The sequence below is a fragment of the Pagrus pagrus genome (genome assembly GCF_965226575.1).
Source record: "Pagrus pagrus genome assembly, chromosome: 2".
Taxonomy (NCBI): Eukaryota; Metazoa; Chordata; class Actinopteri; order Spariformes; family Sparidae; genus Pagrus; species Pagrus pagrus.
In genome coordinates this window covers 17,097,012-17,112,864 of record NC_140186.1, presented here as the reverse complement: position 1 = coordinate 17,112,864, position 15,853 = coordinate 17,097,012, and the positions used below count along the sequence as shown (strand labels likewise).

The 15,853-nt window shown below is 39.6% G+C and overlaps 1 protein-coding gene across 1 annotated transcript; it reads left to right on the top strand.

Annotated features, from left to right (window-relative positions):
- Positions 1–1,399: 1,399 nt before the first annotated feature.
- Positions 1,400–14,956, top strand: stim2a (tromal interaction molecule 2a). The gene is made up of 12 exons (XM_084345776.1): positions 1,400–2,269; positions 5,567–5,697; positions 6,904–7,015; positions 7,106–7,217; positions 7,347–7,462; positions 7,921–8,095; positions 8,185–8,362; positions 8,539–8,700; positions 9,091–9,191; positions 9,275–9,528; positions 9,958–10,150; positions 10,317–14,956. Exons 1-12 carry the CDS (start codon positions 2,146–2,148, stop codon positions 11,566–11,568), a joined length of 2,910 nt encoding a protein of 969 aa, XP_084201902.1. The 5' UTR covers positions 1,400–2,145; the 3' UTR covers positions 11,569–14,956.
- The last annotated feature ends 897 nt before the right edge of the window (positions 14,957–15,853 follow it).

The following is a 15,853-nucleotide window of genomic DNA, read 5'->3' as shown; positions in this document are numbered from 1 at the left end:
ATGCATCATGTCTTGATTTGATTCAGTGTTTCAACTCGGACGCAGCAGTTTACTTAAAGATGCCCTTTCAGTATTCCATTAACATTGTAGGTAAAGTCATACATGTAGTCTATAGGGCACTGAATGTAAAAATTTGACTGCAGATTTCAAACTTATATGTTTGCTATATTTAGCTAAATGTTAGCTTCCATTTCCATTTGAGACAAATTGGTAAAAAAATATGAAGTTAGATGTTAAATCTAAAGCTAATTGTATGTTAAATCGAAATGTTAAAACAAAATGCTAAATGTAAATCTAAATGGTAAATCTAAACATGAAATCTAAATGTAAAATGCAAATCTAAATGTTAAATCAAAATGTTTAATGTTAGATCTAAATGCGAAATGTAAAGGTCTAATCTAAATCTAAATCTTAAGGTTAAATCTAAATCTAAAGGTTAAATCTAAATGCTAAATGTAACATATTCAATCTTAAGGTTAAATCTAAATATTAACTATCTAAATGATAAATCTAAATGTTAAATGTTAGATCTAATAATATTGAAACTATATCACTTTGAACTCTGCAGTCACATTCGTTACTTGCAGCTCCCTTTAATAAACTGTTTCTGGATGTAGTTGTGCAGAAGTTGGGGGATGAAATCATGTAAAATCCACATATGCTGTCTCCTCACTCAGATCCCGTTGAGGCCTTATTGGACACTTGCCACATGGGCATGCTCCACAGGGTAGAGGTCAAATCTGCCCCACTATTTTTAAACTGGTTGCTGAATTGCTGGAATGAAACCTGACGCCTTGTAACTGTTTAAGTGTGTGTGTGTGCGTGTGTTTGTGTGTGCGCGCGCATGTGTAGCCTGGTGGTCTGTTTGTGTCCCTCACATTCTGGACGTTTCTACTAAAGAATTGTAGTTTAATGAGGTAAACTGTGCGTCTGAGTGCTTCTGTGCAAATGTGCTGAAGAAATTGCAACCCACATACAGACATCATCAGAAGCCCCATAAACAGGTGTGCATTTACTGAGTCCATCCACATAGCTAGGAGATCTGTGAACATGGATACAACTGTCAGACCCAGACAGCCTGGCCATGACGTGAAATATGACATGCTATTCCTGGCATGGCAGTCTAGATCCCAAGCAATAGTGGAGTATGGAGGCTTTAATTGATCCTCCACCCAAACCATTATCAGTAAAGCCACAAAACCAAACAGGATAGTAAAATCATCAATTAGGAGACTGTGTTTCTATGCTCACTTGCTCTGTTACAGATGACAGATTGAAGCATATCCAAAAAACTATATTGAGGTCACTGGATCAACACTGAGGCTAACTAGAATGTTTGATCTGTGTGCGCTGGGTTAGGCAGTGGGTTTGGAAACATAATAAGGTGTTTGGGGGCCCTGCTGCCAGAGAGAGACAGAGAGGGAGGTGGGGGGAGAGAAAGGAGGAGAAGCGCTCAGTTCCGAGTAAGGACGTCACGTATCAACGTCTCTGTTGGGAAAGGGGTGACCAAGGAGGGAACAGAGCTCTGGACATGAACGATTAGCTGGCTTATAGAGACACCAGAAGGCGACACAAAGCAGACTCCAACTGGACAAGAGGAACAGAGAGGCGGGGTGCAGCCTGAGCAGGATTATCTGTAACATCATCTGACATAAAAAGGGTGTTTTCATGCGCCCTGACAATCCTGAGATCTGCTGCGCGTGTGGTTGCAACGCTGGATTTTATTAACGATGGATGAGCCTCAGAATCTTTTATCCCAATTTATTATTCCACCCAGTATGGATTTATAAGAGCCATCTCGCCGGAATACCATTGGCAACTTTTTGGAGTATTTTTACGCACAGCTACATTGTTATTTTACGCACAGCCACCTCGTGTTTGGATGACTCCGCAATCCTTTTGAAGTCGTTGTGCGCTTCCTCCACTTCGAGGTGCACTTATTCAGCTTACCCGATTTCTCAAGTGAATCATCAGTATCACATCTCACTTCTGGCTGTACCCGTAATAGCAACACAGATCGCTTGACACTTTTCGCAGACTGACACTTGTGTCTCCTAAACTGGGGTCGGTACCGTGTATGTTCTTTCTCCATCTGCTTTGAAGAGTTTCTCAACTCAGGACGGACCACATTATCAAGCACCCAAAATGCTGCCTCTGTCCCCTCTGTTGCTCGTCGTTTTCCCTGCTGCGCTCTTTGTGGCCGCGCAGGGCGCCGGGGACCTCCACGGTTTCACCTTCCCCGGTGGGGGCGCAGGTTTCGACCCAACAGGTATGTGGTGGATGAGGCAACGAGACAGCGACTGAATCAAATAGTAAAGCTTGACATATTAATTGTCATCCTGCTAGACAAAGCATTAAAATCGTTCCTGTCATCACCAGTGGTGCGCCAGCTATCAGGCAGGACTCTGTCTCTTCTGTCGTGCGTCTGTTTTGACATTTGCTTTCCAAGGTACTTTTTCATGGATTGTGGTTGGATTCTGATATAATCCATGCCTTTTTTGGCTTTCTAGTGATAAAAAACAATTTTTAAAATTATTTTTTAAAATCTTATTGGACAAGGTGAGTTACATCAAAACGCTTTTTATTATTTTTACACAGATGAACTTTGCTCATCTGTTTCAAACTCATTTTGATGATAATAAAAAGGTGAGCTGCCTTTTTTTTTAGCACAGTTTGTCCACATCTTGAGAGAACAGCTCAAATGATTTTTGTGAATCTTACATATCCTGTCAAAATACATGTAGAAAACAGGAACATTTTCTTTGACTTACATTTAAATTAAAAAAAAACAGACCTCATCACGATACTAAATCTCGCAGGACGTTGTCAGACAGTTTTATTTTTGATGGTGTGACGTCAGCTGCTTTGTGCTCCAGCTCACCTGTGGAAAAGGTTAAACTCAGGCCATGTGGAGGTCCCACAGGGACACCAGCACACACACTGGTCAGAGGACGTTTGCATGCACCATTGATATTTGATAGCCTATTCAGCTGAGAGGTTTTCACCCCGTTGAGAAATGCAAGTTTCATCATCAAACAGTGGATCGATGTCTCTTCTCTGTACACTGGTATCCAGCTCCTGTCTGTAGGAGTGAGCAGATGAACATCAATCACATTTTCACATAATTACTCTCAAAGGTTTCAGCATTTCACAATACTGACTAATGCATGTGAAGCATTTAAACTATTTGCCAATAATTATCATGAAAGAACAGCTCACATCTGTCATCTATCCCATACAACAAGCAAAGAAGCAATGACTCATTAGAGCCATTACGTCTCCCTATGTTCAGTTTGCATTGTTCTCTCTGCATCAGGAAACTTCTCCAAGCACACTTTCTGCTCATAAAGATGCCTATGTCACAGGATCATCTGGCACTAGCATACATCCATGGTTCTGTGCAGATGTTTATTGGACATGGATAAGAGGATTTGGCCAACATGAAAAAAAATACTTTGGAAATCAATGTCAATACTTTTGCAGAAATGTTCTGAGGTTCACGTCATCATCTTTATTTCCCAGAAGTCACTTTTCCCCATGGCTTTATTCCTCCTTCCATTCCTCCTTCCATACATCCATACAAGAAGCGTCTAGTGTTACTGGAGCTTGTTTTGATTGTGGGTATTACTAGCAGACCTTTGACCCCCCGTCCCTTCAGCTCCTGGAGTACCGAAACTTTAAAGTCACAGAGACAAAAATGGGACGTGACTCAGTATGACAGATGACGGAAAGCTGTGAGTCATCCTCTAATGTATTTGTGTTCCGGTGTTATAGTTAAGCCTGGAACATACTGCACAATTTAAAGCCTAATTACCACAGCTGTTTGGTCCACGATGACCCATTCTTTAGAGGGGCCTCACTGAACTGTGGCCGAGTTCATTCGCCAGTCATTGTTTTGAAGTTTGATGCAGTTAAGGATTCAACCTCAAGCTAATTGGTCAAACTAGTCGAAGTGGCTGCAGTTGTTTAATTTTAAATCATGTTTTATTTTTATAATGGTGATCTAGACTCAGACTAGGCTCTAGTTGGTTAAAACTGTAACTGTAAAAGCCTGCTTTACTAACTATGATCTATAGGCCCTCATACAAACTTGGCAGAAGTCCTTCGTCTCTTGGGTTAGCGCAGTGGCAGACTCCTCCACTTCTCCACTGGAAGTGCACCCTAAAGGGCACTTTATTATGTTGTCTTAATGGCCCTTTAACAGTGTTTTCTTTTCAATCGCCGTAAAAGGAGTTTATTTTTTAGCTGTAAAATGCTGCTTGAGGTGAGATTGTTTTGCTGACAGATGGATTTGACCTATTATGTGCTTAGTTCATTTTCCAAATTTGCCTAATACAGCACATGTAGATAGAAATAGTTGTTTTAATTAAATTCATTTTATTGACAGAAATAGACAGAAAACATAGGAAGAGGGGGATGTCATGTAACAAATCTCCCTGTCAAGAATTTTGATACTTAAGTAATTTTATTGCCAGAAGATTACTTCAGATACTTAAAGGCTTTTTCTCAAGTAATAATGGTGACTTTTACTTTTACCAAAGTAATATTTTACCACAATATCTTTACATGTACTTAAGTATGACTTTTGGTACTTTTAACAACACTGATTACTGAACAGATGTGACAATTTACATGATGGGAGAGGCTGCTTCCTCTCGAGACTTAAAGATGGACTTGCAGAATGATTTCCTCAAAAAAACTAACTGAAGGAATGTCCATTATTTTTTTTTCTGATTGTATTCTCTTGAGTATCCAAATACCTCACTGTAACTAATGCAACTTAATGAAGTCAAATTGCTAACGACTCAGAAACTCAGAGCTCACATGTGTCCTTGAGGACTCTGTAAGGACACTCCCACACAGGGTTTAAACGCCTGCAACTCCCCCTCAGTTAGTTGGAACTGAAGAAGCCTCTGAGGTGAAACGTCTTAAACAAACTGAAACAAGTCCAGTTGCCTACGATACAGCACTTAGAATTACAAGGATGTTTATTTTCCCCACCTTTACCTCCTGCCAAAGTATTATGTTATGTCTCCTTTTCCATAGCTATGCCTTACTAATGAAACAAAAAATAGACTAGAGATCAATCTAAATAATAAAAAATAAAAAAAGGCTGAGAGATTATGTTTTTCGGTATAAGATACTCAATCCTTTTCATTTGTGGCTCTGAAAAGGGGCTAATGTCCCTTGCTGGCCTGAAATGTATTGTATTTTTGTATTTCTTTCTTTTTGTTTGTATTTTATTTGTATTTTAAGGGAAACTAGGCTATTGACCTGTTGGGATTTTAAATAGACAAACAGAGGAGACTTAATGTACAGCAGCAGAGAAGAATTAATTGGTAAATAATTGGAATGATACAGTGTGCATTCCCTTTATAAACCAAATTCTCAAGTACTGAGAATACCAGTATTAGACGCTCTTCTCTTGTATCTGCTCAAAAAGGAGCAGTGACGATACAAAAGAGAGAATTTCACTTGTAATCAGCCTTTAAATGAAAGGTACCCAATGGTTAATTTCAGCGACATAATAATCAATATAATGTCATTGATTTCCTGATCCATGTAGACCCTTGCATGGTGGTGTCTCCGCCATGTATGAGTGAGGCCGATCGCTACAGCCTGGAGGCCCTGCGGAGCATCCATCAGATGATGGACGATGACCAAGATGGTGGGATTGAGGTGGAGGAGAGTGTGGAGGTACGAAACTCATGCTTCATGAAATGTTAACCCCGTTTTGTTAGCTTCTGTAAATCCAAGTGCGTGTTCTCGCATGCACAAGACAGAGCGGGTAAAGCAATACAACAACAGGTGTGCTGGCCGGTGGCAGAGTCAAGTGCTGCTTCAAGGATAGCAACGGTATAACTTTGCTTTTGGCTCAGTGACAAAACTGGTTCGCACTAATAGAATACTGTAACACTGGTGACCTTCATAGTCATGCTTAAGAGTACAACTCTTAATGTTTCCTGACTCCAGCTTCTCTTTTACTTCAGTTTATTTGTGATAATCGTCACAAACAGCTTGAAATTATACAATGCTTGCCTCTGCGGTGTCATACATTGTTATTTGTGTTTGTTAATTGCATGATTTTGTTTTATCGAAGTAAAAATGAATAATCATTAGAAAGCTGAATAAATAAAATGAATACATTCAGAAATATTACAAAATTTTGTTGCAAAACAAGGTGTGAAACCTTTATCTGTTGCTTTGTTGTAGACCTATGACAAGTTTTTTTTTATTTTCTGCAAAAGAAAACTGGAAGAAAAACGCATTTTTCATTTAGTCATGTAAACAAGGAATTAGTCTCTAATTCCTGCATTCTTCTGCATTCTTTACATGCATGTAAAGGCATACTTACTGCATGTCATATATGTGATCTCTGTTGCATGTTTTTAGAGTTCGGTCTAAAATGTCAGAGTAAATCATATCCAGAGTGAGCGTGTATTTCGTCCGGGGACTGTGTGTGTCTGTCGTTGTATGTGACATTGGTAGTAAATCCAGAATTCCAGAATGCATTTGCCTTCCAGAATGCAGCTCATGGACACACTATCCACGAGCTCGGGTTGCGGGTGCCACAAAATTCCCCTAGCCATCATATGAAGCTCCACTTTACAGCCAAGGACACATTCCAAGACAGCACCACCACACACACACATGCAATCACTGAAGTGTGCAATACACAACCACGCTTCTGCATGCATTCTAAATAAAAACAGTCCCAAAACAACCCAGTCCTTATTCCCAGATTGAAACCCAAGAACATAACACATAGCAACATCCAATTTATTTTAGACAGAGACGTTACGAGTTCGTGCTCAGCTAATGCTAAGGGCTTCTGACCTCTGACCTTGCTCTTTAAAGTTGTATCTCAAAAAGTCTTCCTTATGTCCCTCGCTATCTTTGCAGTTCATCATTGAAGACATGAAGCAGCAGCAGACAAACAAGCACAGCAACCTGCACAGAGAAGACCAGCACATCACCGTCGAGGAGCTCTGGAGGGGTTGGAAGTCATCTGAAGGTGTGTGTGTGTGTGTGTGTGTGTGTGTCTGTGTCCACTTTGTCCGACTTTTTGTCTCACTTTGTCTTCTTTCCTCGTCTCACTTCTCAGTACACAATTGGACTCAAGATGCAGTGCTTCGCTGGCTTAGGGAGTTTGTTGAGTTACCACAGTATGAGAGGAACTTTAAAGACTTTAAGGTCAATGGAAACACGCTCCCCAGGTGAGAATATCCAATGACAATGCAATAGTCAACTCTCTTGTGTGCTTTTGCATCGCAAGTCACTGTAAAAACAAGTTGTTGTTAAGAGTCATATCAACACGCTGAACTGTCTATGACATTTGTGTGCAGGATTGCAGCTAATGAGCCTTCATTCCTGAGTGGCCAACTGAGGGTTCAGGACCAGAGAGACAAACAGAAGCTCAACATCAAAGCTCTGGATGTCGTTCTGTTTGGACCGCCCACACGTAAGAACAAGTCCTCTCCTTACTCGTATGCCTGTTCAATGTACAGTATCTGTTCCTTTAGTTTAAATTCCAATGCGGTGCCTTTTTATTTGTTTGCCTGTCGCTTTAACTTCTGGGAGAGAGTGAGGAAAGAAGTCAGCAAAAGAGACTATAACATAATGTGAATAAAAACTTGTCACCTTGTCTGTGAACACGTCTGCCACTTAGAGTCACATAGATAGATTTTCATTGGCAATGATGGGTGCTCAACAATGAAGACAACAACTCCCATGATCCCACGCTTCTCACGTCTTTTGTTTTGGTTGAGAGACCCCTAGTGGCAGAAATGACATATTGTGTGTTTAAGAGGCTAAACTTTACTTTATGTGTAACCAAAATGACTCTTTACTCTTCCCTCAGCTGTGATGGATTTGGAATCAGTGCACCATAAATAATCACGACCTTCCATTTCACCACAGGTCCTCATAACTACATGAAGGACCTGCTGCTAATTGTATCAGTGGTGATGGGAATTGGAGGCTGCTGGTTTGCCCAGGCCCAGAACAAAGCAAGTAAAGTCCACATAGCTAAGATGATGAAAGATTTGGACAGTCTGCAGAGGGCTGAACAGAGCCTCATAGATATGCAGGAACAGTGAGTATTTAGTGTTCAGTGACTCTCTTGTGCCCTGCATTATTAAATCAACTTTTTTCGATTGCACTAAAAACATTTCACTTTCTCAGACTGGAGCGAGCCCAGCAAGAAAAACGTAATGTTGCAGAGGAGAAACAGAATCTGGAGGAGAAGATGAGGGATGAGATCATGGGGGCGCAGGAGGAGGCTCACCGTCTGCACAAGCTGAGGCAGGGAGCTGTCAGCGAGCTCAGCCGCCTGAGATATGCAGAGGAAGAGTTGGAGCAGGTAGATACACAATGCAACTAGAGGACACAACTTTTGCAAATCCTGCACTAGACACTTTTTTTCCTTGCTCTATAAAGTTTAAAGAATTTAAAGAAAAACATTTAAACTTTAACTGCAGTTTTCAACAAGTCTTCTACATACTAATTTCCAACATATGACTTATGTCATCCCCTTAGGTCCTCGGAGCGCTGAAGCAGGCGGAGAAGGACATGCATGCCAGCTGGACGGCCTCGGAGGCCCTCCAGCTGTGGCTGCAGCTGACACATGAGGTTGAGGTCCAGTACTACAATGTCAAGAAGCAGAGTGCAGTATTGCAGCTAGCCTCTGCCAAGGAAGAGGTAATTCATGAAAAAAGGGACACACATAAAAATTCCTTTCCTTTTCTGGATATATACAACCCAATCGCAATAATAATTGTTGCAATGTACGTTTCTGCATTCCACGCTATGTTGAATCTTTACTCTAATCACTCAGTTAGGGTTAGGAAAAGATCATGTTTGGCTGACCTGGTTTTGTTGCCACAAAGTAAATTGTCTGTCGAACATGGCTGGAAAATATCTAGACATCTCGTTAAAAATATCCAGTGGTTTCATGCTTTCAAATGTACAAACGCTGTCTCAAACAGCAGTCTCTCGCTTGGCAGCCATCTCGCTTGCTGTCACAAAGGAAATGTTTAGACACATGATTATGAATTTAGCAAACTGACCTGCATCTACACTTTCTTGCAGGCAGAGAGGATTAAGAAGAAGAGGAGTTCTGTGCTGGGGACTCTCCATGTCGCCCACAGCTCCTCTCTAGACCAAGTTGACCACAAGATCCTAGAGGCAAAGTGAGTCAAAAAATAGCAAGCAAAGCACGTTTTTTGTGTAATGTGCAACAAATGTCACAAAGGTCTTTTTTTATCTCACAAAGGAATTCTTTGTCTGAAGTAACAGCCTGTCTACGTGAGCGCCTCCATCGCTGGCAGCAAATTGAGCGCCTCTGTGGCTTCCCCATCATTAGGAATCCAGGGCTAGCAAACCTCACTGCCCAGCTCTACTCAGACTCAGTTTCCGTTGGGTTGCCCCGAGTGCCCCAGTCATCTTGTTCATACCACAGCTCTCTCCATGGATCTATAGAGGATCTGATAGAAGAGTCTGATTCTCCAATCTTACCACAGATGCCAGGTAGGTAGCAGACATTTTTTATTCTTCATTACAGTTCATCATCAAATTATCAACGGTGCCAATGTTAATCGGCACACATTTTAACATTGAGTTAAGCCTTGGTAGACTCTAATGTTTGAGATTTGTGTCATTGACCAATAGCAAGAAAGGACATTTGAAGGAACAGAGAAAAAATAGAGAAAAGGTTAAAGATCTGGTTTCACTGAATAGCATTAGCTAGATGGTTTTTGTGATTAGCTCACCAGTCTTAGTAGTTTGCCAACAAGCTGTGAGTAGTCCCAATGCCACTAATCTTCTAGAACTCAATATTTTATTGGTCTTTAAGGTCGATAAACAAGGAGTACATATATGTATTGCTACATCTAGGCTTTAACCACTGTCTGTTATGTATGGATAGAGCAGTTTGGTTCATCTTCGGCCTTTCTCCAGTCCCAGTTCCACCACCGAAGCGTTCTCCTCGAACACGGGGGTCCACCATATGTAGGTCACGTCGTCCTGGTGTCATCACTCAGCCACCAGCTGGCATGATCTCCCCAGACCCCGACCTTCTCATCCCCATCCGATCCCCATACCCTTGTTTTAATGAGGAAGAGGGGAACTTCTTGAAAACTCTGAAGAAACAGTATGTCTCCCGCAATTTTTACAGACAAATTATTTTTACATGCTTCCATGTTAAACCACTGTGTTTCAGCTACACCTTTGTTGAAGCAAATGTTGTTCATTTTTTGATGCTTTCCTTCCTTGTCCCTTCTTACTCATATTCTTCCTTTTCTTTCTCTCACTAATAGAGACTCCGATGAGATCTTTTCAGACACAGACTTTATGACCTCACCTCCTCACAGCAAAATGTTCCCTAGTCCGACTATTGACACTTCCTCTCAAAAAATCTATCTTGATGAAACTGAGCTTCGTTCAGACAGCTCCATTACAAAGCCTTTGAGTAAAGAAGTCGAAGCTGTTGCTGAATCTCCAGTTCGCAAAATATCTGTGCAAGAGCTTGAAGCTACAGTAGATGCTTCCTGCAGGAAGATGGCAAAAGACAAAGTAGACAGAGATACAATTGGGGATTTGATGGAAACTGCTTCAAGGAATTTATACAGAGAAAGAAGTGATTTGTCTCTGGATGTGAGGAAGATCATTTGGAATGAGTTAGAAGCAACAACAGATATGGCACCTAGGAAGATATCGAGAGATAAATTGGGTTCCTCAATGGACAGTGTCTCAAGAAAGATGATACGGGATGATGTTGAGCGTACGCTTGACTCTGTATCGAGAAGGATTACAAGAGATTCAATGGGAAAGTCCCTAGACACAAGTTCTAGGAACACTAGAACACCCCAAAGAAAGATATCCAGAGATGAGCTGGAGTATGGTACAGATACTGCTTCCATGATAATGCTACCCAGAGAGAAATTAGAAGCACTTATGGATACCTCATCCTCTACAGAGAAGCAAGAGTACAGTTTAGAACCATCTACAAGTAGGATGACACTGAAAGATGAACTTCAGATGTCTGCTGGTTCTCTCCGAAGGAGAATGCCAAGACTGCAGAGAGATGATATTGACACTTCCACTGAAAGTCTCACAGGAAAAGTCCCTCGGGATAGAGTTGATGGTCCAGTGGAAATACCTAAACAATCAATACTGAGGGAGGAGTTGGGAGCATCCGAATCAAGTTCATCTCCTGGTCAAACTGGACAGCCAGACCTTATGGTAACCTCCCAGGGGCCATGGAAGTCATCATCAGACCTTTACCCATTGAGCCAGCTTGTTTATGATGGAATCCTTGAGAAGGCCTGCAACTCCACGACCCCAACCAGCCTCTCCGTCTCAACACCCAACCTGCCCCAGAGCAGGCTGCTAGCAGAGGTGGAGCCCCCCGTGCCACCGCCAAGGATTGCTGTCCCATCTCCTGCATCGCCCCGTGAGAAGAACCATGATAAGGAAAAGAGCAAGAAATCCTTAAAGCTGAAAAATCTTTTTAAAAAGAAAAGCGAGTCACCTCCAGAAAAGCTTCAAAGTGGTCTTCATAAACTCTGATAACGAGCTTAAAATGCTTTCTTTTTTTTTCTTATTATTTACTTTTTATTGAACCAACAAAGGGAGTTTGACCACACTGTAGATATCTTTTACTAAACATTTTTGAAAGCATAATCTTACCTAAAGCTGGACATTTTCAGAGCCAGTGGTGTTTGCAATAACAAAATAGAGTAAGAGAAACAGATAACATATTTATGTTTGCATTCTCTGAGTTTGAACTGACAGAATCACATATGATGTCTAAAAAAAACAACAACCCCAAAACAGGATATTTGGACACATAAATCAGTAGATATGTGAGAGATCTCTCAGTGGAGATGAAGTGGAGATTATTTATTTTCTGTTAAGTCTTATGTAGACATATGGTTGATGCCATATATTATTTTAGTTGGAGATGGTTTGAGGCTTTGCCTATGGTTGAACAGTTACGTGATGTTTATACTGACACTGCTCTTCTATATAACAGAGACAATGCTTGAATTAAATTTAAACGTCGAATGATGACATTTACTGTTGTAGAAAATGAATGTATTCTATTCTGAGAAATGTTTGGTTTAATTTTGTCCCAATCACAGTTTTTCCCCCTGATCCCAATTTAAGGCTCATGATATTGAGCATGAAATGGAATCTTTAAGACTATTTAGTGGAGAAACCTATTCAAAATCTATTTTGTCAATAAGCTTCTTATTTTAAGGATAGTTTGATCATCAAATTATGAAACCACACCTTTGCTGATTACACTTTTATAGTCCGACTCTTAATAAATTATGTCTAAGGATGTTTTTTTTTCTTAACTTTACATTTGAGTGCTGCATAGTGAGTGTTTACCTTATTTTTTTCGAGGGCCTTAAATAATGTATGTGTGACAGCTGAACAGGCCTGCACAAGGAAAATAAAGCCTGTAGCAAAGAATAATTTATTTAATGTAAAAAATTTTAAAAATCCTTTTAATGTTTTTAGATCATATTTTGTAGTACTTTTTTGTATATTAATGGAAAGATAAGTGTCAGAGTGGATCTGTTGCAGACTAGACAGAGACAGCCTCTTTTGTCTTCAGAACGAGCAAAAGTGCCATTTTCAATCAACGTCAGCACTTTTAAGGCGTGTTCAGATAATAAATGTTGAGAAAAACAGACACAAAATATACATTTCTTAATGACAGTGTTCCCTGATACATGTGCTGTCTTAACCAAAACTGCTGGCTTCTTTGATTTATTTTGTGCCCTCTACCATTCACTTGAAGGTACCTCGATCACAGCATTTTGGTAGTGTTATAAATAAATTCAGTGGGGCATTTTTAACACAAAGAACAAACAAACATAGCCCACAGGTTTGGAATATGGGTCAGACTTTCACATAAACAAAAACAGATCCATTAATAATAATTAAAAAAAATCTGGTCTGATCCTGTGGATTGGGGAAAAAAAAGTTTATTTAAAAAAATCTTATACTTACCAATTGCCAAATGCTCATGAACAGTTCTTGCAAGCTGTTATTTACATTTTTGTGTGCATTTAAATGCATATTTTGAATGCTTCAATTGTTGATGTTTGTGGAGGATTTACATTTCTTTTATTGTTTACAGGCATAAAGTCAGTACCTTTAGTAGTTTATCTGAATTAAAATAATTCGGAAATATAGCCTAGCTTTTACTTGATTTGAAAATTGCTTTTTGGGCATCAAGTCATCAATGTCTTTGTTTCAGTGCTGAGTGTAAGGGATATATGAATAAAATGTGAATGTAAGATTTCATTGGCTGTTCTAATCTGATGATTTATTAACAACTTATAATTGAAGACATAGACACGGTTGTACAATCTGGAAATGTTGTGCATTGTTCTGCAATAAAGAACTTAACATTGCCAGCATAAAATCTTTCAAGCCTTTGTGAAATAAATGTGAAATGTTAAATTTCATCTTAAAAAATGAAGAAAGTCCAAATGGATTATTAGTTGTCCAGTGTAGGATATATGCTGTTTTTCTTTGTTTTTAGTTTCCATAGTTTCCATTCTGAAATTTAAAAAAATGGTTTGATTATTGTCAATAATACAATTCATTAAAATTACCATAAGACGCTTACCAGATTCAGCCAAATGAGAGAAACTTTAGGTATTTTCTTAGTAATTTCTTTATTCATAGAGCACTTTTCAAAAAGAGGAAACACATTTATAGGGTACAAGTATTGTATTGAAAGTTTTCCAGTTAAGCGAGGCTGGCGTTTTATTATACGCCATTACTAGCATGCTACTGTAAATCCCAATATAAAACCCAGCAGCCACTCTCTAGCCCCAAGGAAAGGAAATGACAAGTTTAACTGCTGACTTAAATTAACTTCAATTAACATTTTGAAAATGAGGCAATTTCATGTGTATGTTCTCTGCCTACAAAAAGCAAATGCTCATCTTCTGTCCAGCTTCTGCCAATTGCTGTGTTTGTTGATCGTGAGCTTGGAACACAACTTGTGTTATACACACATTTTCATCCTGAGAGACTACTTAGAGAGATTTATAATGATTGCATTGGCGCTGTTTTACACAACTAAAGACCACGTCGTTCTACTATGTTATCACATCATCATCAGTTAGTCGAATCCTTGCATTAATAACTAACAACAAGAAGTCAGACCAGACATACTTACTGAACCCTTGTTGTTATGTTGCAATAGGCATAGACAAACATATCAAATACTATTTTTTTTCCTCAACCCCCACCTTGGTCAAAGTCATCGTCAGCCCTGAGACCATTTATCAATCAAAAAATACAGTAATTTAGATTTCACTGAAAGTGAATTAGAAGAAGACTTTATTCGACCTACTGTCTAAATTTAGCACTGTTATTTGCACTTAATGTTTTTCACCAGTCTTGCTTGAGTAATTTTAGAGATGATGGCCTTATTAGGGGATATCATGATTTGTTTAATTGTTATAAATGTATGCATACTGTTACATGCTCCCCCTCTGCTGGCCAGGATGTGCCACTGTGGCTGATGCTTGGCCTCCTGCCTTTCCAGGTGATAGCGGTCTGGCTGATTATGAATAACCCGTTAGAGTGGGTAGGGCACTAGGATCTGTCTCTCTCTCTCTCTCCATTCCACCTGACCAGAGATGCAGTCAGTCATCCTGGAGGCTGGCTGGGGTATTATGTTTTGTTTTATGTTTATCTGATGGGTGTGGTAGTGTAGTTTTCGTGGCTTTGTTTCAATTAGGTTTAGTTGTGTCTTTGTGTTAGGGTAGAGCGTTAGCCCCCAGCTCTGACGGCCCTGGTGGGTTGGTCTAGGAGGCTGCCTTTTTGTTTATTTTGGCCTGCCCATCAGTTTGTTTGTTTGTTTGTTTAGGGGTTTTCCCCTTTGTTTGGTTGCTGTTCAGTTAATAAACTTATCTTCCTTTAAACTGCAACTTGCTTGATTGTCTTATGTTAAACCTCATTTGGAGTATACCTCCTGAAGGGGGTCGTAATAATACCTACAGAACTCTCATCAGTTCACATTGATTGATTTGTTGCTACTTAAATAGGAACTACAGATTATTGTGGTTTATTCAGCAAATCTGTTTCATATTTATATACCTTTTTGGTTTACTTATCATCTCCACTAGAGGTCAGGAGAGTGAACAGCTGCTGATCACTGTTGTCAGTGAACTGAAATGATTTTCGGGTGTTCTTTATAGCCGAGATTTTTTTTTGTTTGTTTGTTTGTTTTCTTTCTGTGAACTCGATGAGGTCGTGCATCAACACCTTCAGTCACGAAACTGCAGCTTCAGGCCATCTGCATGTTGAGCTCTGCAGTCGTATGAGAGGCTCTTTGTCACTGTGGGTTTCTGTAAGGTTTTACTGATAACATGAACTGCATGTTGTTGTTGAGGTTAAATTCATACACTCACACTATATTTTCTTTGTAACCTTTTAGAAAATGACTGATGGATCTTATTAAAGCATGACTAGATCATGAACAAAACTGTGTAAGAAAAGAACAAAAGCATTCTAAACACTGGTTCATGGCATCAACAGTGTGGACATAACATACATACATACATACATACATACATAGACATTTGAGATAAGATACAAATGTCTAATATTGCTGCTAATTTTGGTGCTGGCAGGACAGGGTGACTCTTAACATCAGTCCAGAGACAGCAGATGTAAAATAGCCTTTTGGCTAATTCTGGCATGTTTACATTTGTTAAAATGTTTTATTAATGTGGATTGTCCCTGATTATTAAACCTTTAACTAAATAAAATAAAATATTAATTTTAATAACAATTATTAATTAATATTTCATTTACC

Bases quoted from the DNA above. Each gene is read 5' to 3' on its own strand.
- stim2a (XM_084345776.1), top strand. From the start codon at position 2,146: ATGCTGCCTCTGTCCCCTCTGTTGCTCGTCGTTTTCCCTGCTGCGCTC. The intron at 7,218-7,346 runs GTGAGAATATCC...ATTTGTGTGCAG, and splicing joins AATGGAAACACGCTCCCCAG to GATTGCAGCTAATGAGCCTT. The intron at 9,192-9,274 runs GTGAGTCAAAAA...TATCTCACAAAG, and splicing joins CACAAGATCCTAGAGGCAAA to GAATTCTTTGTCTGAAGTAA.